The sequence below is a fragment of the Pseudopodoces humilis genome, chromosome 7 (genome assembly GCF_049639895.1).
Source record: "Pseudopodoces humilis isolate 2021_Gansu_Grassland_sample_001 chromosome 7, ASM4963989v1, whole genome shotgun sequence".
Classification (NCBI taxonomy): Eukaryota; Metazoa; Chordata; class Aves; order Passeriformes; family Paridae; genus Pseudopodoces; species Pseudopodoces humilis.
In genome coordinates, this window is record NC_142206.1 from 60,566,031 (window position 1) to 60,593,958 (window position 27,928).

Below are 27,928 nucleotides of genomic sequence, written 5' to 3' on the forward strand. Positions count from 1 at the left end.
CAGATGCAGAACCAGGACTGTGCTTGCACAACCTCTGTGCTGCTGAGACAGGAGAGTTACAGCTGCACAAACCACCCTGATCCCCAATCAGAAAACCTTAAAGCACCAAGAAGTGTTTCCTTAGCTGAGTCTAAGATTTTACAAGAGCTGAGCTGAATCCTTTAAGTCTTGATTCCATCATGGGCAGTGCCCTGGGCCTCAGTTTTCAAAGAGTTTTCAGTTTTCAAATCAAATTTTTACCTTTAATTATGCCACTACTGCCTTGCAACAGCAACTACTCCTTGAAAACCAGTTTGAGGATGTTCTAGATAGTTCAACTTGAATTACCCTCTATGTTTATATTCCCACAGCACATTTCTGGTAAATACATACTGAGAACAAGGTGAATTTTAGCAAACTTTTTCTTTACTAAAGTCTCTTGTTATAAATTACACAAATAACTTTATAAACAAATCCCCCCCTGCTTGTATTTTGTTTAAAGTAATAACTTTATATCATACAAATAAAGAAATTTCAAGTATGAAAAGTGCATTATTGCAATAATACCTCTTTGCAAGTCCAAAAATCTTGGTTTAGAATAAAACTGTAAAGTGTAAAAAAGGAGTAAAACAATCAGTGCCATCTATTCATTCAAGAAGTCCAACATCTTAAAAATGATGCTTAGTGTGTTGCAGAGGCAGATTTACATCTGAAAGCAACATGTAATTGAAAAGAAGCTATGTGTGTTCATCGTTTTGCATTAATTTGTGTTTTGTTTTTTGTTTTTCCCCTAGTTTCCTTCACCTTTCTTGGCAGGAATTCTCACTACAACCAGCACTTGTCCTCAGCCATCACCCGTTCTGTGCTGCTGCCACCTGCATGGTGCCAAGGTCTTCATCCTCCTCGTGCATCCGCTTCAAACTCCCTGCAGGAGGCAAGAGGGAACTTCAGCCATGGAAAACCAGGATATTTAAACACTTCACATTAAAGTTTAAACTAAGAGGCTTGAACACCAAAGAGTTTGGGATTCTGCTGCTAAAGGTTTGCTTAAAAATCACCTCATAGCCCCGGTAGGAGAAGCTTCTCACCTGTGCTGCCAGGTGGGACTGAGAGGGATCTCTCCAGCTGCAGAGGTGACATCATCTGGATGGTTAATTTTGCTAGATAGATGGCTTCATATTCCTGGAAAGGTCCAAAAATGTTGATTGGAATTACTTTGGCATAAAGCTTTGTAAGGATGAGGAGGGCTATTTCAGAGAATATCTCATATTCAGGCACAGATTTGGGAGGAGGAGAATTCTTTGTTGCTTTGACATGAATGACAAAAACCATCAGCAAGTCAGAGGAAAAGAAAAGTTCAAGGATGACTAAAGAAATGGATTTAAGGAACAAACAACATTTCCTCTGCAGCTCCTTCAACACCAAATAAGACATTTCAGAGCCTCTTAATCACTGCACAAACCAGGATTTTTATTTCTCCTCCATTCCTGGATTTGCTTTGTCCAAAGCTTCAGTCTGAGGAACTGAGGTGCCCACTCATCTTCCTCCCAAGCTTTACTCCTGCTCCTGACATTTCCTTGAAGCATATTTGTATAAATGTCTGTTTGGCAGGAAGATGATTCATTAAATGGCTTTTCAGTTATGTTCAGGAATAAAAAAAAAAAAGTCACCTGAAGTTGATGGACAAATCCAGCATTAGGATTAATACAGAATCTTCTTTCTTGGACATAAGTAAATGCATCCCTTAAAAAGAGGAGAAAACATTTCAGTGAAAAATACATAAAAGTCTCTGTGTCAGTTTGAGTCTTCCTTCAGATTATCAGTTCTTCAGAACCTCTAAACTCTGACCAGAGCTGGTTTTTACAACTGCAATTGCTTGGCCAAAGCAGGAAGCAGCAGTTGTACAATTCTGTTTGCCCACCCCAATGCTCAGCTCATTTTCCTGTTCAACAAAGGCTCAGAACAGCCCCTGGGGCCTCTCCCAAGGTTTCATCCATGGATAGAGGCTGGTGCCCTAATTATTTTTTTAAAAAAAAAGGTGTAAACACAATTGCAGTGAAGTAAAATGGAATAATTTTATTATTCCAGTCCCTGCTAAAGTCTTAGGTAAGGCACTAAGACTGAGTGAAAACACAACAGTTTCTCTTCCCTCCAAAATCATTATTCACTCACACCACCTGAATTAAAACCTGAATAGCTCTTCTTACCTGTACTTCACCCCAAATGTTTCCATTATGTATGCAATAACTAAGGCAGCACTGGAAAAATAAAACCCAAACAAATAAATATTAGTAAAATATCTTTTAATTGTTTAAAAATATTCATATCAGGATGGATCATTTCCTACCTTCTAGAAATCCCTGCGTTCCCATGGACAAGAACTTTTCCTGAGAAGATAAAAAAAAAAAACAAAATTAATCATATTTGTATAAATTGAATAAAATTCTTTGAAATGTGGTTTTCCCTTGTTATGGAGAACCAGGCAGCAGCAAGGCACATCCAAGAAAAACAGGTGTTGTCTTCCTTGACCCTGAATTTCTAACTACACTCTGTCCTTTGGGTTACAGGAACTGGGATTCCTGCTCCTGGGAGGATTCAGAGTGACAGAATGCAGATTTCAGCTCCTGCATTAGACAGGGGACAAGAAAACTTCATACACAGAACTCAGCTGTGTTTCAAGTGAAAAAACCCCAAACCCCGGAGGTTGATTTTCCAGTTGGAGGCAAAAGGAAAGAACAATTACTCTGAATTTGTCTAATGGAGTTCAAATCAAGCATAATAATCCCCCCAAATTTAAGAAAAGCTCCTATTTGAGAGCTTCTAAAACATATCCCTAAGTTCATTTTAAGGCTTTAACAATACTTTAATAAATGAGGGAAAAATTAATTTAATTTTACCTCCACTTTGTAAACTTCCATCAATAAATTCTTTAGTCTGAAAAGAAAAAAAAATACAAGACTCAAACTTCCAGATTATTTTAAGTGCAAGTAGTAATAACACCTAAATTGGGTATAATTTTTATATCAGTCTTTATTTACAGTGACAATAATGCACTTTATGTAGACTTAAACCTCACTTCAACTGGACATATGTATTTCTTTTAATAAATAAATTTAATAAATAAATTTCTTTTCTTTTTTTAAAATTATTCCTAAAATTGTCAGTACAAAACCACTGAAGGCTCTGCTGGGTTTTTTGGTGGAAGAAGGAACAAAATCTTTTTGTTCAGTTGCAAATTAAATTAAAATAAATATACAAACCCACAGTTCAAAACCAGGGGTTTGTTCCAATAATGAGCATTGTTTAATTTACAAGTTACTTTTTAATTCCTCTGCAGCAAATATGTTTTAAGACACTATAAAACTTAGTTAATATTTTGAATTTGATGCAAGAAATGTAAATATTCTTGGGCTCAAATAGAAGTTTCCCCCAGGTCAAGGGGCCCCAGAATTCCCTCATAACCAAATCTGTTTTGAGGCTAGTCTTTTTTAATTTTTATTTCTTTTTTTTAATACCATAAAAAGAAGCAGCTCTTAAAACTCCACCTGTTTCCATACTTGTAAAAAGGAGTTAATTGCACTTATTAAAGTGTCAATAATAAAGTCAAGAGCTGGCAGCACTTCCAGCTGCCTCAGGCTGAGAATCCCAAATGTCAAAGTGGTATCTGTTAGTTCAGGAAACTCTTGGGCAATTCCCTTCCCAATCCATCTACTCACCATAGGGAAAAATCGGATTATATTCTCCACTGGATTATCTGCAATATCCAAGACTAAATACCTGCAATGAGAATTTCCTGTGAGTACACAACACCACGGAGTTGCTGCTCCTGGGAGCTGCTACAACCCCTCCACTGCAGGAGGAACCCAGCACAACCCCTTGGCTTTAATTCCTGCTCTAAACTCCAGAAATTCAACCAAGAACCTTGTGAGGAAAGGACCCCCTGACAAACTTCACCTCAAACTGAAAACAGTTACTGCCAACTATGGATAATTCTAATTTACAAACTCCTTCAGGATGAATAAAAATTCATGGTTTGGATTTAAAGTCTTTCTGCATCCCAGCACTATTTTTTTATTTTTCAAATAATTCTGACAACGTGAAAGTATTTGGAAAGAACAGAAGGAAAACAAAGGAATCTTGATAATTTCTCACCTAAATAACTGCTGGAAGTTTGGTTTAATAAAATTTGCTTCAATGTTTTGCCGTATGCATATTACATGGGTTATTCCATGTTTCTGGAGTATAGGTAGCTGTGGAAAAAGAAAAAAATATCTTTTTAAAATTATACATCATCTATTAGACAGTAATAAAAAGAAAAGCTGTGCTTAAATACAAAATAGGACTTCAGCAAGGAAATTCTGAGCTGGTTTTCTAGAATTCAAAAGAAAAAATGACAATAAAGGAAGGTGTTCAATGAACTTGTTCGTCTCTCCCCACCTTTCAAAAATTTCAAGTCCCTAAATAAGGGAGGAATTTGCAGCCAGCATTGGATTCTTGCTGAAATCAGACCATGAAAATAAGATCATTTCAACCATGAGGCAAATTTGCAAAGCCAAGCTGTGCCTGAGCAGTGCTTGACTCTACTGTAGATTTAATTTTCCTTGTTTTCATGTCTATGTGCAAGTGACCAGTTCTATTTGTCTTGCAATGCTTTAGGAAAGGAAATAGGAATTGATAAAGTGTCTCAAATGGTTTAAATTTTTTAAAAAAATACATTTAAGACTCAATTTTAATACAAATAGCTCAGACCATCCCACAAATGCACCACATATTCCTTCCACTCTGGCATTTTTCACGTTCCAGCACCTCTATAGATACACTCGAGCAGATCTCCACAGTAACAAATCAAATCACCACAGCAAAGCTTCCCTGTGAGAGAATATTCTGAAAATCATACCTTGCTTTTCATAGCTGAAGAATATGGGCCTAAAAATAACCCAGGTAAGATTTCCTAGGAGAAGAACAGACATTTAATACCAACTCCAAATGATTTGAAGTAACACATTTCACTCAGACACAAATAATTTATATATTACTGAAATGTGTAATCAATGTCATTTATAGGAGGACAAGGAAAAAAAAATGGTTTGGCAAGATAAAAGAAACATGATCTTGGTGCTGGAGATCTTGTTTTGGAGCAGGAACAAAGTCCTTGGTCTGGACTAAGTTCCAAGTTGATTCCTGAATCTCACCCAGCCCCAGATCAAGTGGTTTATAACCCTCAAACGTGGTTTATAATCCTGTTTTGTAATTAACTCCAAATTGCTCTCAAGAAGAGAGATACACACATGGAAATTCTTCAAGCTTTGACCTAGCAGTGGGAAAATATCAGTTTTTAACCATTTATGGTTAAAATGGACACCATGGTAGGAAAATTTTAATTGTCCATCCCACTGGAGAACACTTCCAAGTTTAAGGTAGAAGGCAAAGCTCTGATACATTTTTAGTAATCATCTAAAATCACTAAGAAAGACAAAAATGTGATATTTGGAGAATTTCTGTTTTAGTACCTGCACAGAGATGCAAACACACATATATTCCAAGCTAGCAAATCCTCACCTTAATTAACTAATTAATTCTGTCTCCCATGGTGCTGCCTGACACTTTACAGGTGAAGACTGATTTTGATACCAGCTCTTTTTTCTCCCCATTAAATGCTCCATGGGTTTTTCTAACTAATACTAAATAGAAGTGTCCTACCTGCATCTCTCTCCTCATGGGATAGGTCCAATCCTTAAAAAAAAAAAAATAAAAAAAAATTATATATATACCACAGAGAAAAACATTCAGGCAGAGATGTGTACATGCATTTTATAGAAAATAATCACAAGTTCTGTACAAGCTCCCTGCTACCTTTCTACATGGATGCCAGCACCACCCAAGTGCAAGGAAAACTACTTGGAAGGTTAATGTAAAGAAACCTTGAGTATTCTGCAAAGAATCTTTAAGGCTGGCAAAGGTCCTTATCAGCTGTACATCCACACCTCAGCTTTCTACTAAGAAACTCGGAAGTGACGGGGGGGAAAGAGAAAGGAAAAAAAGCTTTAGAACATTCAGTACTGGTCGGAGAAGAATTCCTTTGGCTGATGCATTCCTGCAGCCACTGAAGTAACAGAAGATAACAAGTGGAGCAGGTAACTCCCTTAAAATCCACACTGCCTCACCTAACCCACTCTGACTGAACAGTCAGGATTCAACTGCAACAATTCCAGAAATCTCTGATGACAGCAAGCCATTAGTGAGTCTCCACTATTCCCCATCCCACCCAGTAAATAAAACACCTGTGTCCATGATCCTGTTGGGCACTTTCAGCCCAACACCCCCTTCCACAGAAGCCCAGACCCCCAGGACTGGGAGGGTTCAGCTCCCATTCCCAGCTGAGCATTCACCACCAGAACTGCCCAGAGCAAACGCCAGGATCAACATTTCCATCCTCTGCTCCATTGTGAGCTCTGCCAAAGCAGAGCAGAAAACTGCTCAGGCAGAGACTATTCCTGTCTTTCCTTCCCTACAACTCCCACTGGCCTCTATTAACAGGCTCTTACTCATTCCTTGACCCTCACACATGAAGGAGTTGGAGCTGAGATCCCAGTTACCATCTGGAGGTAAAATAAAAAAAAGGGAATAGTCAAATATATCCAATAGGCTGCATACATTTATTTACATAACTCTGTTGTTTGATTCACACACACACCAGCAGCTAAGAAAAAAACTTCCCCTATGTTCTGATGTCCTCAAAAGTATGGGGAAGTTAAACTCCAAATATTCCAGCTGGGAAGGTAGGGTGAGATTACAGCAGGAAGAATTCCTTAAATTGCAGCACCGTTCACCTCAGCACCTACACTTGTCCCAGTAGCATTAATTTCACATTAAACACCTTTTTACCAACACAACAAAAATCCTGTGCTTCCCTCAGACACCCCCACGGTGCACAGGGAGGATTTTCCAGCTCTTGGTAGTGGAATTAAGGAGGATTTTGGTATCAGTAAAGTTATTCTGGAAAAGAAAGCAAACAAACATTAAGCCAATCCAGACAATCCTTTGGATAGCACCTAAAGTGGCAGCACAAACAGGGAAATAAAATGCACTGAAATGGGCTTTGCTGAAGACACACAAGTAGCTAAATTACTTCTGCATGTTCCAGCTGGAATAATAAACTCCTGGAAATAGAAAGGAGAAATGCTGTGACAAAAGGATGATATTTACAGAACTGTATCCTTTGAAGGGTGGACTGAGAGGGTTCAGCACAAGGCTGCTGGCTTGCTCTGTACACAAAAGCAACATTCACCCCTCTAAAAGCCAGAAAACCCCAGGATTGTCCAAGTTCAAAACCAAGCCTAAGAGCAATAAACACTGAAAAACTTAGGCTGCGCTCTAGGAACATGAAAGTACTTTACTGGGTTTATTACTGTTTGTAGAATTTAGAAATCTTAATCTGGAGCACAATGAAAACACAAATCCATCACTATTTTGGATTAGCAACACATTGCAAATATTCCTTTCAGAGGCAGGAATTTTTTAGCTCAAATAGCTGTAAACTGTGCAAAATAAATAGGTAAGAACTGAGCAATGCAAGTCCAAAGGGAACCAAATCCCAAGAGACAGCACAGATGTTCTGAACAAGAAAAAAAATATCACTACAGGCCCCAGACATTGGTCCTCAGCACCCTCCAAGAAGCCAAAAAGGAACAGTTTCCAATGGGATTTAGCAAAATGACTCTCTGAAAGACAGTGTTTAAGGAAAACATTTAATCTGAGACAAGTACACAAACTACTGAAAGAGTGATTTTGGTGACTGCTGACAGCTCTTCAAGGCTTTCAAAACCAACAATGCCAGATTATTCAAATGTTATGCGAAATTATGTAAAAAAACCCAATCTATTAATGGAGACTGAAGCCAAGCACAGGTCCCATTTTAAGGAATACATTCATCAGCCAGGTTTTCCACACTGTCTGGAGCACCCAGCAGGCAAATAACAACTGAAAGCTTCTCTTTTGATCAGATCAAATGCAAGAATTTTGCTAAGAAAACAAAGGGTGATGCCAGAGGTGGAGGGAAGAACAGCATTCCTTGCTGCCAAGGATTTGGGAGGTTCTCCAGAACAAGTGACAACTCACTGGAAGTCTCACTCATCAATACTTGCAAGACACCAAAGAGATGGAGTGAAAAAAATAATCCCTAGAACTCCAAAGTTTTTAAGATGAACCATTCCCTTCTGACAGATCTCCTCAAACATGCAGAAGGGGGAATAAGGCACATTCCAAAGCCCTCCCTTCCCCATCCACAGCCAATCTCCAGCTGAAATAAATGGAAAATATGAATTAATAGGTAAGCTTGTCCATGCTACAAAAAGCTTTGTGATATCCAAACTACATCACAAGCAGCTCTGCCAACAGTTTGGGTTATTTAGTCCCTATTTTGCCACAGCAACACCTATTCTTCCTTAGAACAGTTTAATGGCAAAAAGTGACATGAAGTTTTTTTTGTAAGAGTGATCTTGTCTAGGACTTAATCTAAAAAAATTATATTATGATTTTTTAAATTAGTTTACCAGTCCTGACATTGAGACTCTGTACCAAAGCAAAGAATGTGGTTTTTAAACACAACAGCCAAGCTGCATATGCCTCTCCAGAAGGAATGCAGTGAAATGGATCCACGTGACACAGCTTAACTGGTCCCTCACTGACAGCTGAAGTCTGCAGACCCATCTGATTTTCACACATAAAAGGTGCAGCCCCAGTCTTTGTCAAAGCTCAGCTCTGGCTGAAAAGTGAGCCCAGTTAGGATGGTTCAGCTCCTGCTGCCTTATAATTAATAGAGCCTGCAAACCACAGGCTGGCCCAGGTGAAGGGAGAAGCTCCCAGAGATGGCGCAAAAACCACCAGGAAAAGAAATCCAATTAGTAGTTAGAAGAGATGACATCAGGAAGCCTCCTCTAGATTTTCACTGCTCCTTTTCACCTGCTCAGCATCACCCATCCCCTACAATGACTCCTGCTTCCCAGACCATCACTCAGATCCTTTGGAAAAGCTGCACACAGCTCCCAGTAAATCCTCCCTGACCACTCCAGGTGTCCAACCCTTTCCCAACTCCCAGACAGCCTTTTTGTTGTTGATTTATAGCATCACTTCCCTCTCCACACAGATTTCTCTTCATGTCACAGTTCATCCCAGCAGGACACCTGCAGGATGGATTGAGCACCTCAAAAATCCAGGGCTGTCAGAATCCTCTTGCCTGAAGCTGTTTCCCTCTAACACTCCCAGCTTCTTCTCCAAACCTGCTACAAGTTGTGAAGTTGGAGCAGCAGAAACTGTTACGGCAGCGCCAGCCAGGGGCTCTGACCTGCTCCAGTTCCTGCCTCTGCTCTGGCCAAGCGAGCTCCTGGCTCTGTCTTTAAGCATTGCACAGGAAATTCAAATTGCAGCCTGGCCCTGTTCTATCAGAGCACTCAGAGGGCAGGATTACATCGGCTGCCAGCAGCACCATCATCCCCCTGCCCAGGCTGCAGCTTGGGTTGTGGCTGGGTCCTGCTCCCACAACGATCACCTCCACACAAAGGTTTAATTCCTGGCAGCTTCAAGTGTCATTCACACGATGAAATGAGATCACACCTTGGGTTTGAGAGCGTTTTACACGTTATTTTACATAGCCCAACAAAGTGGAGGAGAGGGATGTTATCATCAAAGACAAGAATCAAAATCAGTATTTGTAAAATGGAACGACTGCAGAAGAAATCTTGAAATAGTAAAGCAGTAGCAGAGCACGCTCACTTGCCACATTTTAATAAGAAAGCAGACAAACTAAATGAGGCACTGAAAGAATATTCAAGGAAAATATTTGAGTATCACCAAAACCTGTCACATCTATCACTGTGAAACGTGGTACTTAAGAGCCTCAAAATTAGCTACAAACAGGAGTGAAGTGAAAGGTTGTGTCTTCAGTTTCAGTCATGCTTCCTATTCTTGGACAGTTATAATAAAAATATGGGGGTTACTATACAAATAGAATTATTTCAGTTGGAAGGGACCTAAAACAACCTGATGATGGCAGGCCCAAATATATAATTTTTTTCCCTAGATAAAAATCGTGGTCCAAGTATATAAAATACACAAAATTAAACCAAATCCTTTAATTCCCTGAAGGCGTGAGCGTGGCACTAACATGAGCAGAGCTTAAGGAATGTTTGGACAGTGCTGCTATCCCAAAAGTGGCTGAGGGCTGGAGAAAGGGGCAGGAGAAAGGGGGAGGTGACATTGTCACCCTGCACAGCTGTTCCATCCCATGGCCACCACACTCAGGAAACGATGCAGGGATGGAAGAGTTTTACAGGGAATTCTGTGTGTCTGTCAAGAGCACTCTGACAGCGGGAAGGCACCACCAGAGACACTTTTGCTATTGAAAATACAAAGGAATACAAAAGCAGGAAGGTGGAGAAGAGGAATAACAGCAGGTGGGGATGACCAAGCACACGGAGGAAGGAAGGAATGAAGGACAACAGGGAAAGAAATGTTATTTTAGCAGAGAGAAACACAAGCCACAGAAAAAGGATAAAAGGTCAAACTAAAGGAAAAGTAGAAATGGAAAGTAGAAAGAAAACAATTCCTATTTGTCCCATTCTCTGACACTGGTCCTAAAGACACCTCATGAAATACCATCAGCACACAGGATCAGCAGCACTGATAAAAACTTTCATCAGACTTTTTTTTTTTCCAATAAAATTGGAAATAAAGCAGTGAAGGCAGAATCCTTCAGCTATCAGGAAGCACAAAGCCAAGTGCCTGGAGTGCCACACACACTCAGATTATCAGAATTGTTTAGAATGGTGCAGGAATGGCCTTTTTCATGCCACTCTTTTTTTCAATTCATGACTTGGGCTATACTGAGACAGTCCTCGTTTAGCTAAAAAAACCCAAACATGCTTCTACAAACTGCTCTGCTGAGCCTGTATGGATCCCACCAGGCCTTGCCTGGATGGGAGGCACAAATTAATCAGGACTGAGAGACTGCTGAACTTCAGCTGCCACAGAGCACTTTTTCTGATTTATGCAAAGCAGTCTGATAGTATCCCACAGAGTTGTGATCAAAATCTGTCACCTGATTTACATTTCCCAGCACAACACAGCATTTGTTCTCCATTTTTTGGGCTCTATTATGTGGGCAGGTAAAATAATACTAATGATACAGGCTTCCTACTTATTTTAAAGAGTCTGCAGAGGAGGGAAAAAGCTGTGTTTTAAGGGGTTTATTTGTGTTGCCTATCAAAAGTGAGAGTAAAAAAAAGTTTAATAGATTTGTTCCACCTTTAGATGGGCTGCATCACTTCATAGTTAAAAAAAGAAGTCAGAAATACATTAGCATTTCAGACTAAATATAGCTGTCAAAAATGTAAATTTCTTTTTAAGAAAAACCCCATGTGCTAAAAAGAACTCAGCTTTTATGCATAATAAAAAGGCAGATATGTCTGCTTCGTCAATAGGCTGCTAATTTAATTACAAAACCCATGGAGAGTCCTAAAAAAATTCTAAGTACATCATGAATACTTGGTTTGCTCAGCCTGATTGCAAGCAAATATGTTTTAACAAAGAAATAAACTGGTAATTGTTGCTGTGTTCTCATTATATATATATCCTAGTTCTTTTCTTTTTCATTTAAAATTTAATGGGAAACTAATTTCTATTAAATTCCTTCAATTATTCCAGTCCTTACTGACCTTCTTACCAGAAGTACTAAGATATCTCAGTATTAATAAGCCAACATGTACTAATTGTTATTAACCTGCCCCTTTTTAATGGGTTTTTAGCCGTATTTTTTCCTCCCAGTATAAACATGTAACACAGAACCTCTCAAATTTAAGAAAGTTTGAGACCTGACCTTGGAAAATGTGCTGATTTTAGGAAAAAATAATATAAAAATCCAAGCTTAGAAATGGTTCCACATCACATCTAATCAGTATTACTCATAAAACTGAGATATTCACTATCACCAGACTGTAAAAGAACACACAGTTCACAAACATTCCCAGTATAAACCAGAAAAGCCTTGCCAGAATGACGAGTTCCAGGTTTTCCAGCATTTCCCAAGCTCCCAAAAGTATGAACAGCCAAGAGGTTTAAAAATCCAGCAATCTCAACCACCACACTATGGATTAGGGACAGGGCAAACAACATCCAGGCTGGAAAAGTGACCTATTTATCCAGAGCACATCCCTGCAGCCTGCCCTAGTCAATCCAGACTGCTCTCTCCCCTCAACACTTCTCCTGTGCCAGGAAGGAATGGGATGTTGTGCAGCCAACCAGTGATTTGGCTTTAATTTTATTTATTATTAAAGCTGTGACATGGTTACGAGTGTCAGCTGGGAAAAGGGAGCTGGGGGTGGCACTTGGGCTGAGTTAAAGAAGTGACAAAGCTGCACTTTTGAGCAGCAGGAAGTCAGCCAGGGATTCCCCAAGTTCTCCCTCCTCCCTTTCCCAGTATCTTGAAATCAAATCTGCCAAGCCAGCATTAAACCATCCATCGCCAACTTCCTGAAATATTAGGGATTACTCCTCATTAAAGAGCCTCCTCGCTGTAATGCACAAGAATGGATCTTCTGCCTTCCAGGAAAATCTAGATTTTGTGGGCAGAATGATTTTAGTTTCCTCAGTTTGCTTTTCCAAAGCACTGTCCTAAGAACCGGGCTTAAGTCTCCTACACTTTGCTTTTAACAAGTTACTTCCACAAGAACTTTGACATTCACCACTGGCTTTCACTTTGCTTTTTCCCCCCACATACTCCAACTATTTATCATCTTGTATTCAGAGCTTGGAATTTATTTACACGATCTTGTATTTAGATCAAGTCAGAGGCAAATGTAGTATATTGAAAATAAATTCTTAAAGTTTTTAGAATCAGCTCTTGAAAACCCCCACTATGTAAAGTTCTAACACATTACACATCATATTATTTAGAGCTAGCCCACCAAAAAAAGCCCAAAATAAAAGCTACTCTGAAAGACACTATATTACAATCTCAGTTTCCATCAGTTAAGAGTTGTTAAGACTGGCAGTGAGCTCTGGTTTCATTTTTATTTTAACTCCACATCCCTCTTTAGCCATTTTAGATGAAAAGCCACACAGGCTAATTTAGTTAACCATTCTCAGACAAAAATGTGGATAACACAATTTGTTTCTCCAGGAAGAAAAGATATTTTAAAACAAACAAATTATAAACCTCACAGGGTGGTAGATGATTTGTGTTGAGATACAAAGTGATTACAGCTTTGTGAGAACAACGAAATTACTTGCAACACCTCCAGAGCTCTGAAGCGATGGGGAATATTAAATCTTAACAACAAAAATAGAACAAAAAGAGTCACTCCCATATTTCAGGTAATTTAGCACCGTAACAGCATTAAGCAATGCTGTTCAAACAGAAATAAATGCTGATGTTTAGAAAATGCACGACAATCTACAGACGTCTGAAGAGCTCAGACACTCAGCTTCCCTCACGAAGGCTGTGACATTTCAAATTAAATATCTGAGGCCACCAAAGTCCGGCGGGGGGGACACTCGGGGGGGGTTTGTGACACACAAAAACAAACGAGCAGCGTCCAGGGTCAGCGCCGGGGAGTTCAGCCAAGTTCAGAAATCAGACACCGCACTGCCCCGGCTCCTGTGACAGCGCACTGCTCAGTCTGAGCGCACATTGCCACCTGTCCTCGTCCGCAGAGAAGTCCTGGCTCTGGAACACCGTGAAAATACCTCCCCGATGGACTCACCCGAGCGCCGGATCGCCTGTGGAGGGCTGGGGAGAAGGAAGGCACCGAGGGCTCGGCAGGGACACGCAGGTACTCCCTGCCGGGGCTGCTCACACAGCGGCACAGGGACACGGCTCGGGGCCTCACAAAGGCAGGGGGACACGCAGGGGGAGCGAAAGGGCGGGGAACAGCCAGGCTGTGACACACGGAACGCAGAAAAGAGGACATAAAATAGAGTGGGGGCCGCTACGGGTGGGCAAAAGCCAAAGGAGATGAAGAGGGGGGATCCGTTCCCTGAATATGAGGGTGGCGAGACTGCCCAGAGCAGCTGCGGCTGCCCCATCCCTGGAAGCGCTCAAGGCCATGTTGGACAGGGCTTGGAGCAACCTGGGATAGTGGGAGACTTCCAGGCCGGAGGCACCGGGAAGGGCAGATGCCGGAGGGCCGGGGGTCTGCGACGGCCACAGAGCTCGCAGAGCCCGGCAGCAACCAGGGGAAGGAGGATGCGATCGGTGGTCGCATGGGGTGTCACCAGCACAGGGCGGGACACGGACCCGCGGCCTGCGATGGATCCCAGCGGGGATCCCACAGGAAAGGGCGCGGGAGACACCGCAGGGCGGGCCGGGCATGTGCGGGGGGCCGGGACCGGAGCTCCCGCTCACCTCAGAGTCCTCTTTGGCCTGCGGCAGCGCGGGGAAGGCCGGCTTGGCGAGCTCCATGGCCGGGCGCTGTCCGGGCGGGGCAGGACCCGGGGCAGGGCGGCTATTTGGGCAGCGGGGCCGCGGGCTCCGGCTCGGGAGCGGCAGGAGATGGAGGCGGCGGAGGAGGAGGCGGCGGCGGCGCGCTCACCCGCTCGCGCCCGGCCGCCATGCTGCTGCTGCTGCTGCTGCCGCCTCTTCTTCCCTCCTCCTCCTCCTCCTCTTCCCACCTCTTCCTCCGCCCCCTCTTCTTCCTCCTCCTCCTCCTCCTCCTCCCAGCCTCCCGCCCGCCCCCGGGCCCCGCTCCCCCGGCCCCCTCCCCGCTCCGCCCTCAGCGCTCTGCCCTCCCCTCGCGGGCAGCTGCCGCCGCGGTTCGTTTAATGCAGTCGCGAGCCCAAATTCGGGCTAATTCACCCCAAAGTTTCAGTAACGGGCGCTTCGCCTGTTAACGGTGAGCAGGGCCCGGCTCGGGCGCGCTCCCGCCATGGCGCGGCCATTATCGCTCCCTGTGCCCTCCCCTGACATTCCCGAGGGCTCCTTCTCCTCACACACCCGCTTCCATCTTGGCTTTATCGCCCGTGGGAATGACGCTCACACTTTATGTGAAATGCTGCCTCACATTTTAGCTGGCAGCGCCAAGCGGGTCATCTCTGGGCTGCCCAGGGAGGTGGTGGAGTTCCCAGCCCTGGAGGTGTCCACGCCTGGACGTGGCCTCGGTGCTCTGGGCTTGGGACAAGCTGAGGATCAGTCAAGGTCGGACTCGATGATCCCACAGGTCTTTTCCAAGCTAAGTGACTCTGAGATCTCCAGTCGGCTCCTCTTTGTGGAGGAGTGATCCCCACAGACACCTCAGTGTTGGTGCAACAACCTGCTTTTGTGCTTTTTGACGTCCTGTGCTTTGAGAGCTCCAGGAGAGCTGAAAAGGAGCTTTAGACAAGAGATGGAGGGACAGGACACAGGGAATGGCTTCCACTGCCAGAGGGCAGGGATGGATGGGATATTGGGAATTCCTGTCTGGGAGGGTGCTGAGGCCCTGGCACAGGGTGCCCAGGGAAGCTGTGGCTGCCCCTGGATCCCTGGAAGTGCCCAAGGCCAGGCTGGCCAGGATTTGGAGAAACCTGGGATAGTGGAAGGTGTCCCTGCCATGGCAGGGGGCTGGAATGGGATGGTCCTTAAGCTCCCTTCCAACCCAAACCAATTTATGATTTAATGAGATTTCACTTTAAGCTGGTGGTTTTCATTCCTTTGTTTTTTGGTGTCACTGGAATTTCTGAGGGAAGCTTAGTCAAAGCAAGCAAAGTCAATGGGCTGGTTGCTTAAATAAAATTGGAAGCGTCCTTTTGGTAATACTAGCCCTGGAATTTTAGTCTCAGTTTTTAGTTCTAGTGCACCTTTCTGCTGTTTTTGCTAAATAAAACTCTGAGAAACCTTCAACAATCACATTTCAGCAATCATTCCCTCAGCCAGAGGCTCAGCTCACCATTTACATCACTCTTCTGCTCAAAAATAGACTTTTATTTCACGTTATTTTATTTCACTGTTCCAGGCTGTACGAGCTGCACTCAAAAGGGTGTTGAAACAAAACCTGAGATTTGCATCTTTACACTCCTGACACAGCCACAACAGGGAGAAAGACCTGTAACAGCCATATAAACGGGGAAATATTGTTGCCTGTCCTGTTTTAATTATTCTAGACCTTACACCATCTATTTTATCTGTGATGGGAAAGGAAATAAAACTACAGCTGTTAAAATTGCCAGGGAGATGCTGTGTGTTTCCTGGGAAGTCAAGAGCTAATCTAATGTACTTGCCTGTCAGCTGAGCAGGCCCAGAGTAATCCAATTAGGATAATTAGAAGTAGCCAGAAGTGCAATTTAGTGCATTGCTGTTCCAGTCCAACATTCAGGTGAGCTGCACAGTGCAGTGGGTCTGTGTGCACCCCTCAGGGTGGAACTGCTTGGAAAATAAAAATAAAAATAAAGCAGATGCCCTTAAAACCACCACCACCTTGTTTATTTCTTAAAATAAATAAACAACAGCTCAGGTAAATCCTCTTTCCAGCATTCAGCAGCAAGTGAGTGTGCCCAGGTGGGCAAAGAGGTCAAAGGCACCTGGCTTGTGCCAGCCACAGAGTGGCCACAGGAGCAGGGCAGTGACTGTCCCCTGTGCTGGAAAGGACAAAGAGGGGCTGGAGCTTGTCCAGAGAAGGGAACGGAGCTGGGAAGGGTCTGGAGCCCCAGGAGAGGCTGAGGGAACTGGGAAGAGTTGCTGGAGAATTCCTGAGGGAGCTGGAAAAGGGGCTCAGTCTGGAGAAAAGGGGAAACAGAGGGAATTTCTGGCTCTGCACAACTCCCTGCCAGGAGGGGACAGCCAAGGGAGGCTCTGCTCCCAGGGAACAGGGACAGGACAAGGGGAAATGGCCTAAAGCTGTGCCAGAGGAGGTTTAGATTGGATATTAAGGAAAATTCCTTCATGGAAAGGACTGTCCAGTCCCCACCAGTCCCTTCTCTCTCCAAGGGTTAGGCGGCCTCTGTTTGGTATAGGAGGCACAGGACTCCAATCCTCACATCAGAGAAAAGTTGCTCCTCAAACTCAGAAGACACAGAATTCACCTCTCTGTGAGAGCAAGACACAATGTCCACCAGGATAAACAGATTTAAACAGATTTTATTCATAAACTGTTTGGGGAAAGGAGGTTTACTGATATACAAAAAGTCAAGAAATGAACTGACTTCTGTTTGTGAATCCCTTCAGGCACATTTATAAATTCCCACCATAATTGCTAAGAGAACAACACATCTCCATACATTTTTACTGAGCCTGGGCTGTAATGAACACTGCATTTCAGAATTGTACAGAAAACACACTCCTGTAGCCAACTTGCAACTAGCATTCCCAAAATTACTAGCTACATGCTACACAAACACCTTACAATGATAATCAAGAGGTACATTATTTCTCTCCTTGTTTTATGCATTAAACCAGTAGGATGTGTACAATCAATCAAAAATTCTATGGTTAATTTACACAGGTTTGTAGTCAAGCTTGGACTCCAGCTTCTTGGAATCAGCCACTTTCCTGACAGCTTTCATGAAATCTTCCTGAACTACGAAGTCATGATCAGCACGGATTGCAAACATCCCTGGGAGGGAGGATTTAACACAAGACAGAACAAGAAGTTTCACTCAAAATCAAATGAAAACAGATCTAGGTTACACTGTCTGCATGTGGGCTTTCCCATGTCTTGGATGCTGGCAAGAGGGAATTCCCCTTTCTGAACTAGGGGATTACTAAAAAGAAAACTTGTTTGAACTCTGAGTGTGTATTTACTGTGTTACTCAGCCTGCCCATTCAGGCAAACCCCAAGTGCACAAATTTTCATGTGAAAAAAGCATAAAACAGCATCAACTCTCTGAGCAGACTGGTACCAAGAGCCCTGAATTCTCTACAAAGAGGAGAAAAATGGGTACAATCCCTGTTTCTGGAATGTATCTGGTTCTGAGACAGTGGGACACATCATGATCAGCCAACAAGTGGCTGGCTCAGATCAGCTCACGTGAAATGTTCCAGCAGAACGTTTTTGAGCTCCTGGGTTTAATCCACAGAGGAACAGCTCCAAGATTCAGCATTATGCAAGATTTAGCACATCCAAATGAAGAGTTAAGGAATTACCTGCTTCAGTACAGACGTTTCTCAAGTCTGCTCCGTTGAAGCCATCCGAAAGCTTCACGATTGCTTCATAATCTGTTCATAAAACACCAATGCCCGTTAGGAATAAATCACCCTTCCCATTAGGAATGCCAATAAAATACAGATCCAGCTACCAAACTTGGATTTCAGTGCAAACAGAGAGCTACCCACTGGGCTGATAAATTAACTGGAATCAGCAGCTGTATCAGCCCTTCCATTAAAACAGAAATGTGCGGCAGCCAAAAGCTCATGTTATACAATTAAATCCCTAAGTTACCATCTTGTGGTTACAACAATCAACATGAAGTGCAAAAGCTCCATCAAAGCAATGTTCTTATCATTTAAATGCTTTAAAAACCCAGAAAACTTATCTCCAAGTGGTCATAAATCAGTCCCTTTCCACTTCCAACACTCCATCTAATAAAGGCACTTAGTGTCTTAATATATTAAGCCTGATATTTTATGCACATATATTTACTGAAGGAGTGGCCATGGTTATAATTCAGTGGAATTCAATTTCTAAACCACTCTTGAGCCTCCGGCAAGTTCTGATTTTTGCAAGGCTGCTCATTAAAATTATCAACTCCCTGGAAAACTTTTCAGTTTCCCTTCTGTATAAAATTCAAAACATTTAAACTGAATGTTTTTATCTCAAGAATCTAAAAGCTCCTAAAGAAGAGAAGTTCTTCAGCTGTATTTTAATTCCATGTAGTAGAATGTCATATAAAAAATTATTTTCATAACTGGAAAGTTAAAAAAACATCAGGAAGGAGAATGAACAAACTGGAACAGCGCAAGGTTTGTGAGCTTAGGGTTCTCAGCAGACACCAGGATTGAAGCAGGAGAATCTCATGCTGGAACTTGAGCAAATCCTTATCTTTGGATTTTAATCCAATTTCCACCTCACTCTGCTGCTAAATTCAGGCCTTCCTTTTGGGCTATCAAAGCTGAGCATCACAGTCTTTCCACATCACATGCAGGAATTCAGCAAGGGCCTGACACCTCACCTTGAATGGCACAAGGAATGACCCCAGCCTCTTCCACCCCAGTGCCAAAGACACGGGAACAGCATGAAGCAGAATCCCAGAATCCTACAATGGTTTGGGTTGGAAGAGACCTTCAGGATCATCTTCTTCCAAGCCCTGCCATGGCCAGGGGCACCTTCCACTTGCTCCAAGCCTCATCCAGCCTGGCCTGGAACACTTCCAGGGATCCAGGGGCAGCCACAGCTTCTCTGGGCACCCTGTGCCAGGGCCTGCCCACCCTCACATCAGGAATTCCTTCTCAATATCCCATCTAACCCTGCCCTTTGGCAGTGAGAAGCCATTCCCCCTTGTCCTGCCACTCCATGCCTCATACAAAGTCTCTCTCCAAGAACTTTACCTCAGGTTCACGATTTGCTTTGGAGCTCCTTCTGTCTCTTAGCCGGCAGTCACGTGCAGGTTTAAGCCAACACTGCTGCTAAGAAAAGCAATGCCCACCCCTGGCCCTCCCCCAGCTCGCTCCTGCTGTCCCTGGGCTGAGCTGCAGCTGTTGATGCAGCCAGATGGTGACCGGGATCAGCTCCAGGGGCTGCAGGAATCGCTGCTGTCAGCACAGAGGGGGCAGGGGTGGCACGGGGCCCTGGGGCACTGCTGCACTCCCAGGCAGCCAGCACTGATTTAAAGGCAAATCCCAGCCCCAGTTTCCTCCAGGAAAGCTGGGAGGAGTCACTGGGAAAGCAGGACTCTGGGCAGCTCAGAGTAGCACAGTCCTTAAATAAACCTTCCCCATTTTACCCTATTGTTCCCCCCTTACACTCCTGAGAGAACAATCCACATCACTACCAGACAATTTTGCTTATGCCATCTCCAAACTCTGAGGTTTCTCCCTGACTTTTAATGATTGTTGCTTTCAGACTTCTTCATTAACAATATTTCTTTCACTGAGGGGTGAATGAAAACACTCTTTACTTGCACTCAGCTGTTCCATTAGAAACAGAAACTGCCTGATGAGAACCACGTTGATTTTCCAGTTTCCAGCTGGGCTCCAAGGGTTTATATTGGGTTTTCCTTTTCAAAGACTTAACAACAGTTCAATCAGGATGCATTAAAAAATAAAACAAGTAGAATTCCAAGAGGGGAAGCTGTGTGGGCAGCGTCAAGGTGGGAATACAGTCAGAATCACTGTAACAACTCACCCTGTTCCCATCTCTACAAACAGCAGCAGGAATGACATCCAACTCCTACTTACCTATCTCACCGTGTTTAGTGATAGGACCTGCATGAATCTTCAAAATATCTAATCTGGCTTGTTCATTTGGTAGATCGATATCTAGGAAGAATTACAGCTTCAATAAAAACAGAAACCCACAATTCCCATGGATTACATCCTCCTTCCAGCCACTGGGAAGCAGAAACTCACGGATTTTTCTATCCAGCCTTCCGGGCCGCAGCAGGGCAGGGTCCAGGGTGTCAGGTCTGTTGGTAGCCATGATCATTTTAACTCTGTGTAGAGTGTCAAATCCATCCATCTGATTCAACAACTAACAGGGAACAGAACTTTGGTTTTTAAACAACCCCAAATCTTCCCTGTCTGATTTGTTTTCCTGCCTAAGTATTCTTCATCAAGATGAAAAGCTCTGAAGTTAAAAAAAAATCCTACAAGGCCTTGAGCTCCCTGAATATTCCATCCCAAGCAATGAAGAGCTGAAAAGAGACACTGAAAATGCTTTGCCCAGAGAAAAGGACATTGAGCAAAGCTGAGCTCAAACGTGAAACACTTGACTAAAACAATGAGACAAAGAAAATATTGCAAGGACTAAAGGAGCCAGTGGCTGCCTGACACATTTGGATTGTAGAGCACCAAGGCCAGGACATTCCAATTAGACTTGAAGAACAGCCTCTGGAATACTAATCCACACACAGGAGGGCGTTTCATTGTGAACACTCAAAGCACTTGCTCTTTGATCACAGTGATTTAATTCTCTGTGGAAGGCAGACACATTCTTTTGAACCAGGCAAACTGTTTGCAAACACAGGCCAAGGAAGGTTCTCATTAGCTTCAGAATTCCTAATTGTCACCAGTGGTTTTAATATTCTCTTCACACAACCCAGTTTATCAAAGCAATTAATACAGAAACAAAGAAATACAAATGCTCCTCCTAGCTTTGAAAATCCAGCTGAACAGTCAAAATATGTCATGGACTTTTATAGTCTTTGGGACTAAAAGAGACAGGAAACAGGGTTCTCTAAACCTTCAAAGATGCAGGGAGCAGCAGTAAGCAAATGAAAATATCCCAAATGATTTCAGCAATTTAAAAGATTCAGTTTGTCTCCACACTGAACTCATGGCTGAGTCACCAGGATGTGCAGCTGCCTTTTGTAAAAGCAGCACTTAGTTCACTTCTAGTTTGAGATTATTAACCCAGAAAAGGTTCTGCAAAACCAGATCCCAGGTAACAAATCACACCTGTATTATTATTTAATGTGGCTGTTCAGGCCACAGTCAGGAACTGGACACTCACCTCCATCAGAGTCCTCTGAATTTCTCTATCAGCTGACGTGCCTTCAGAAAAGCGGCGCCCACCTGCAGCACACCAAACCCATCAGCTCTGCTGCTTGATTTTTGCCTTTTAATCAGGGGGAATTGGCTTTATAGCCAACTCCAGCCCTGAAAGGAGAGCCCAGCCACCCCTCAGGCCATGAGCCTTACCAATAGCATCGATCTCATCCATGAAAATGATGCAGGGCTGATGATCTCTGGCATAATTGAACATCTCTCGGATCAGCCGAGCGCTCTCGCCGATGTATTTGTCCACAATGGAGCTGGACACCACCTTGGGAAGGACAGAGGACTGGGATGAGGAGACTGAAGAGCAAACAGACCCAACATGTGTGGGGGCATTGCCATTACACACCTTGAGGAAGTTGCAATCCAGCTGGCTGGCAACTGCTCTGGCCAAAAGGGTTTTTCCTGTACCTAGACAGACAAGAAAGCTGTTTAATTACTAACTCAACACTGCCTGGAGGGAAGGAAGGAGGGCAAAAGGGAGAGGGCAAAAGGGAGAGGGCAAAAGGGAGAGGGCAAAAGGGAGAGGGCAAAAGGGAGAGGGCAAAAGGGAGAGGGCAAAAGGGAGAGGGCAAAAGGGAGAGGGCAAAAGGGAGAGGGCAAAAGGGAGAGGGCAAAAGGGAGAGGGCAAAAGGGAGAGGGCAAAAGGGAGAGGGCAAAAGGGAGAGGGCAAAAGGGAGAGGGCAAAAGGGAGAGGGCAAAAGGGAGAGGGCAAAAGGGAGAGGGCAAAAGGGAGAGGGCAAAAGGGAGAGGGCAAAAGGGAGAGGGCAAAAGGGAGAGGGCAAAAGGGAGAGGGCAAAAGGGAGAGGGCAAAAGGGAGAGGGCAAAAGGGAGAGGGCAAAAGGGAGAGGGCAAAAGGGAGAGGGCAAAAGGGAGAGGGCAAAAGGGAGAGGGCAAAAGGGAGAGGGCAAAAAGGGAGAGGGCAAAAGGGAGAGGGCAAAAGGGAGAGGGCAAAAGGGAGAGGGCAAAAGGGAGAGGGCAAAAGGGAGAGGGCAAAAGGGAGAGGGCAAAAGGGAGAGGGCAAAAGGGAGAGGGCAAAAGGGAGAGGGCAAAAGGGAGAGGGCAAAAGGGAGAGGGCAAAAGGGAGAGGGCAAAAGGGAGAGGGCAAAAGGGAGAGGGCAAAAGGGAGAGGGCAAAAGGGAGAGGGCAAAAGGGAGAGGGCAAAAGGGAGAGGGCAAAAGGGAGAGGGAAAGGGAGAGGGCAAAAGGGAGAGGGCAAAAAGGGAGAGGGCAAAAGTGAGAGGGCAAAAGGGGGACGGCAAAAGGGAGGAGGCAAAGGGGAGAGGTCAAAAGTGAGAGGGAAAGGGAGAGGGCAAAAGGGAGAGGGAAAAAGGGAGAGGGAAAGGAAGAAAAAGGAAGAAGAAAAAGAAAAAAGGGAAAGGAAAAGGGACAAAAAGAGAAAAAAGGCAAAAGGGAAAGGAGAAACCAAAGATGAGATAGAGGAGAAAGAGAGAAGAGATTAAAAAGGAAAAAAAAAAAGAAAAAGGAAAAAGAAAAAAGGAAAAAATAAAAATAAAAATGGAAAGAAGGAGAAACAAAGAAGGCTCTTGCCAGTCTGAAAGCAACAACCAAACATTTGTTGCCCTTTGCTGAGACTCACCAGGGGGGCCATAGAGCAGGCAGCCTTTTGGAGGGATAATTCCCACACGCTGGAATAATTCTGGGTTTGTAAGTGGCAGCTCAATGACCTGTGAAGGGACAGAAAACACACTGAGCCTCTGAGTTTTAAAACAGTCAATGATGCACCTGCCAGCCTGTTTCTCATGTATCTGCATTCTTATTTATTGGCAGCATTTTTGTGTGAGAAATAGTTTAATAAGGAAATGTCAGAGATCCTGTAGATTCTATAGATCCACTCTCCTGCCCTGGCTCTGCAATGGCTGCTTCCTGTCAATGCTCTTTGCTCAAATCACATCCCTACTTCCCAATTCCACTCCCCAGAGCAATCCTGGTAGCTTTTGAGCAAAAATCCAGTCTGCTTTGCTCCCACTTGACTTCAAGGCACTCCCACAGTCTAAAGGGTCTTGGATCCTTTAAACTCTCTTCTCTAACAGATTATCTTCATTTTAATCCAAATCCAAGCACTTTAAATGAAACATGGAAAGCACTGATCTGAGAGGATCCTTGAACAGCCCCAAGGTGGTGGAGGACAAACATCAAAAAGGTGCTTTTGCCCTGAAAAGCTTCACTGAGAGCATTGTTTAGGATCTATGGGGGGTTTGAGGCACTGGGTACCTCCCGTAATTCTCGGATTTGTTCTGACAAGCCTCCAATCTCAGAGTAGGAAACGTCTCCTGGGTCTTCATGAGACATGTTATAAACCAGTGGATCCACTTCCCTGGGCAAGTATCTGGAAAACAAGAGTTGAGAGGAGATATTTTTATTGTGTAGATACATTTATAAATTCATAAAGTTATTCCCATAAATTTTACAGCAATATGAACATTATTTCTTCCCTTCCCAGTTTACATGCTGAAAAAAACAGAACAACCCCCAAACCTAGCAAACTTTTTAAAGTTTTAAAACACAGCTTAAAACATGGCTGAAAATACTGCAATTATTTTTCTAAAGAACCAATTTCTTTTTAAATCATATAAAACAGACATACAAGTCTTCCCTCAGAGTAACAGTCCTTATTTAAGCACTGCTTTGCAGGGAATGTTTACAAAATACTGCAGAAGTGATTATTCAAGTCTCTGTGTAATGTTTTTCCTCCTTTTTATGGTAAGAAGAGCAAAATCCTACCTCATAATAGTCAGAGTGGTCATGTCCAGAGCAACTCTCGTCCCTGGCTTCAGCTTACTCTTGTCAAGCTAGTCCCAAAAAAAGGAATTCTGTTAGAACCCCACTCCAACACAATCCCTGATTTTAGCCAAGATGTCCATTGGAGTTTGCACTCCTTTCTGCATCACACACAAGAAAAAAACAAGGCTAGAGAGTGACACACCAAGCAACCATTAACTTACCTCCACTACTTTTAAAATAAAGACTGTTTTCTAGTCCATCATCTATTTTTAATTTTACTGCTGTCAATCTGACTGGATCAGTGGGATCTAATCCTCCCCTCTGCTCCACACAGGAACAGCTGTTTCAGAATAAATAAACAACCCTCACAAAAAGTTGAACATTTTCCTGTGTCATTACCTCCCCTCTTTGAAGTCAGATGTTCAATTATTGCTCTTTCACCTCAGATGCCTCCTCACCTGCCTCAGCAACTTTTGTCTGCTTATTCCATTTTGATGGGATTTTTAAACACATTCCAGTACACCCTACTAAATTTTGCTGGAATTAAAAGAGGATTTTGACAATCCTTTTCCAGGACTGCTGGAAGTTTCCCCTTGTCCCTGCTGGGGGATTTATAAGGTCCCTTGTCACGTGGGTTCTTGACCCTCTGGAAGGGTTTAGGATCAAGCTGTCCTCCCTCCTTTACTGGGGTCACTACTAAGGCCCCTCTTTCCAGCTTTCTTATCCAAAAGAACTTTGTAACAGCTTGGAATTCTCTCAGATTCAACTCTGCCCAACAGACTGAAGTTATTTTGAAGTTTATTTGTGAGAAAAAAAAAACAAAGAGGAACCACTTGACTTTCTTAACTAATGCACTTGAGATAGGGAAGTAATTTTGCTCCCACTTAAACAGCCTTGCTCTCCTCCCTCCTGAGCAGCAGCAGCTCAGCCATGAGGGCTTTGATCAAAAACTCGTCCTTCTAGTCTGGGAGAAATTGTTTGTCTTTGATATTTTGACATTTTGAAAACAATCAGGGCTATTTTATTTTATTTTTTTTTTGAGCCTCTGGTAGCAAATCAAGGATCTTTTAAGATAAAAGAGTGCTTTTAGTGAAGAATAAACTCCAAAGTGCTGGTTCATCCAAGGACAACCTTAGGATTCCTTAGGATTCACCTCTGTTTCAACACAGAACAGCAAGATTACCTCACATGCCCCAGAGAGGAATGAAGTTTACTTATGTCCCAAAATTCTGCACTGAACATCAGTTTCTCACCAGAAAGATGAAAAAAATTAAGATGTGGATAAAGATAATGGCCTTAAACAGACAGAGAATAGGTTTAGATGGGATATTGGGAAGGAATTCCTGGCTCTGAGGGTGCTGAGGCCCTGGCACAGGGTGCCCAGGGAAGCTGTGGCTGCCCCTGGATCCCTGGAAGTGTCCAAGGCCAGGCTGGACAGGGCTTGGGATAGTGGAAGGTGCCCCTGCCCATGGCAGGGCTGGAATGGGATGAATTTTAAGGTCCTTTCCAACCCAAACTATTCCATTTTTATGATATACACTGAAATAACACGAAAACTAAAGCTCAGCACTGTGACAGCAGCAGTGACATTACACAATTACCAATTTTCATCATAATTAATTTTCAGAGAGCCCAAGATCAGGCAGAAGGACAGAATTTTGACTCAATAAAAATCATAAAACACATGCAAGATCCTGGGAACGCTGTGGATTATTTTGTCTCCACCAGGAACTTACACTGCTACCACTACACAGGGAGAAGGAAGCAGGTACCAGTGTAAAACAGTGATGTGCACATTAAAGAAAAAAACACCCCACTAAGAACCCATGAATGATGAAAAGCAATGCTAATATTCCAGACCAAAGCAGATTTTTAATGAATATTCACACAGACCAATTACCTGACGGCGACAGCCAACCACGTATCTTGGTCCATTTGTAGCCTTCACAATGACTGGAGAAAGAAAATTAGAGAAAAAACCCAAATTTACTCAATTCACACTCTGAGTTGTGATTCTGAACTATCCAGTGTGTTTTTCTGACAATAATCTGATCACTAATACTTTAATTCTTTACTTCTCCATAACTAACAAGATTTAAACTTCAAAAGCTTATTATTTTGTTCCATGCCAGGATGGACAGGGCTTGGAGCAGCCTGGCAGAGTGGAAGGTGTCCCTGCCCCTGGCAGGGGCTGGAATGAGATGGGCTTTAAGGTCTCTTCCAACCCAAACCATCCCATGGTTCCATGATTTTCACAATCTCAGAGAATATAACAGTTCAGTGTACTTACACTTCTCCTCTGTCAGCTGTTTAAGAACTTCACCAACAATCTGTCAAAGAGTAAATACAGCATTAGCCTCAAGAGAAATTAACACTGCAGGACTCAGACACACTGTAACCCATCCCTAACCCATCAGTTCCTGATGTCAAAGCCCCTGTTTGTTTTACCTGGACTGTTCCCACTTTCTCTTTCATTGATGCAAAAACTTCCAGACAGATTCACTGTCCACAAGCAGCACAGGATGCCAGCTCCTCGTTTCCCTCACGTACCTGCCCAACGCTCTGCAAGGCCTTGAGATCATTTTCTGACTTCTCATACTGCTTGGTGAGTTCTTTCAGCTGTTCTCTTACTAGAAGAGGAAAGAAACACGGGATTTTGTTAACCTTCAACCCCACAAGAGCACGGGACCAGAGCCTTTTCCAACAGCAAAGCTGCAGGTAGAGTGAGACTGGGGGACCAGTAAGGACCCTTGAGCTAATGTGGAGAAGGGAACAGAGCTGGGGAAGGGTCTGGAGTAACAGGTGCTGCTGAGGGAGCTGGGAAAGGGGCTCAGCCTGGAGAAAAGGAGGCTCAGGGGGCCCTTGTGGCTCTGCACAACTCCCTGACAGGAGGGGACAGCTGGGGAGGGTCTGCTCCCAGGGAACAGGGACAGGACAAGGGAAAACGGCCACAAGATGTGCTAAGGTAAGTTTAAATCGGGTATCAGGGGAAATTTCTTCACGGAAAGGGTGGTCAGTCATTGGGGAAAGGCTGCAGAGGAAGATACTGGAGTCTCCATCCCTGGAGGTGTCCAAGGAATGATTGGACGTGGCACTCAGTGCTCTGCTCTACTGACAAGGTGGTGACAGTCACAGGATGGTCTCGCTGACGCCAGACATCTTTATAAACTTAAATGATTCCGCGATTCTGCGATCCTCCGGAGCCGTCCCAAGGGCACCGAGACCCAGCCGCGGCGCTGGCAGCGCCCACCCCCGTCCAGCCCCGCTCCCCGGGGCCCGGCCAGGCCCATGACGAAGCGCGGGCAGCGCCGCGGCCACCGCTCTCCCTTCTCTGGGCTCCGCGGGGCGCTCAGCGACGCCCACCCCCCATCCCCTCACCGCCCGCCGTGCCCGCGCTCACACTCCTTGAGGCGGCCGTCGATCTCCTTGTGCTCCAGCAGCTTCTTGCGGTAGTCCTGCAGCGCCTTGTCTCTGGGGTCCGCCATGATGAGCAGCGGCCGCTCGCAGGGAATGCCGGGAAGGGCCATGGCGG

General features: G+C 43.9%; 2 protein-coding genes and 1 long non-coding RNA gene across 3 annotated transcripts; 1 reads left to right on the forward strand and 2 right to left on the reverse strand.

The window, feature by feature from the left end:
* Window positions 1–383: 383 nt before the first annotated feature.
* STYX (serine/threonine/tyrosine interacting protein) lies at window positions 384–14,617 on the reverse strand. Its single transcript, XM_005528572.3, has 11 exons — window positions 14,378–14,617; window positions 5,680–5,712; window positions 4,877–4,930; window positions 4,132–4,229; window positions 3,696–3,756; window positions 2,877–2,913; window positions 2,327–2,366; window positions 2,187–2,237; window positions 1,650–1,722; window positions 1,068–1,161; window positions 384–904 (listed from the first exon to the last, which is right to left on the reverse strand). The coding sequence occupies exons 1-11, from the start codon at window positions 14,432–14,434 to the stop codon at window positions 831–833; spliced, it is 672 nt and encodes a 223-aa protein (XP_005528629.1). The 5' UTR covers window positions 14,435–14,617; the 3' UTR covers window positions 384–830.
* On the forward strand, window positions 12,334–17,725 carry LOC148184053 (uncharacterized). The gene is made up of 2 exons (XR_015772872.1): window positions 12,334–13,805; window positions 17,445–17,725. It is a non-coding gene; the product is annotated as an uncharacterized LOC148184053 (long non-coding RNA).
* Window positions 17,061–27,923, reverse strand: PSMC6 (proteasome 26S subunit, ATPase 6). Its single transcript, XM_005528573.2, has 14 exons — window positions 27,797–27,923; window positions 26,947–27,026; window positions 26,687–26,726; window positions 26,297–26,349; window positions 24,397–24,464; window positions 23,887–24,001; window positions 23,252–23,339; window positions 22,002–22,063; window positions 21,797–21,920; window positions 21,609–21,670; window positions 20,507–20,627; window positions 20,336–20,416; window positions 18,086–18,157; window positions 17,061–17,555 (listed from the first exon to the last, which is right to left on the reverse strand). Exons 1-14 carry the CDS (start codon window positions 27,921–27,923, stop codon window positions 17,437–17,439), a joined length of 1,212 nt encoding a protein of 403 aa, XP_005528630.1. The 3' UTR covers window positions 17,061–17,436.
* Between the last annotated feature and the right edge of the window lie 5 nt (window positions 27,924–27,928).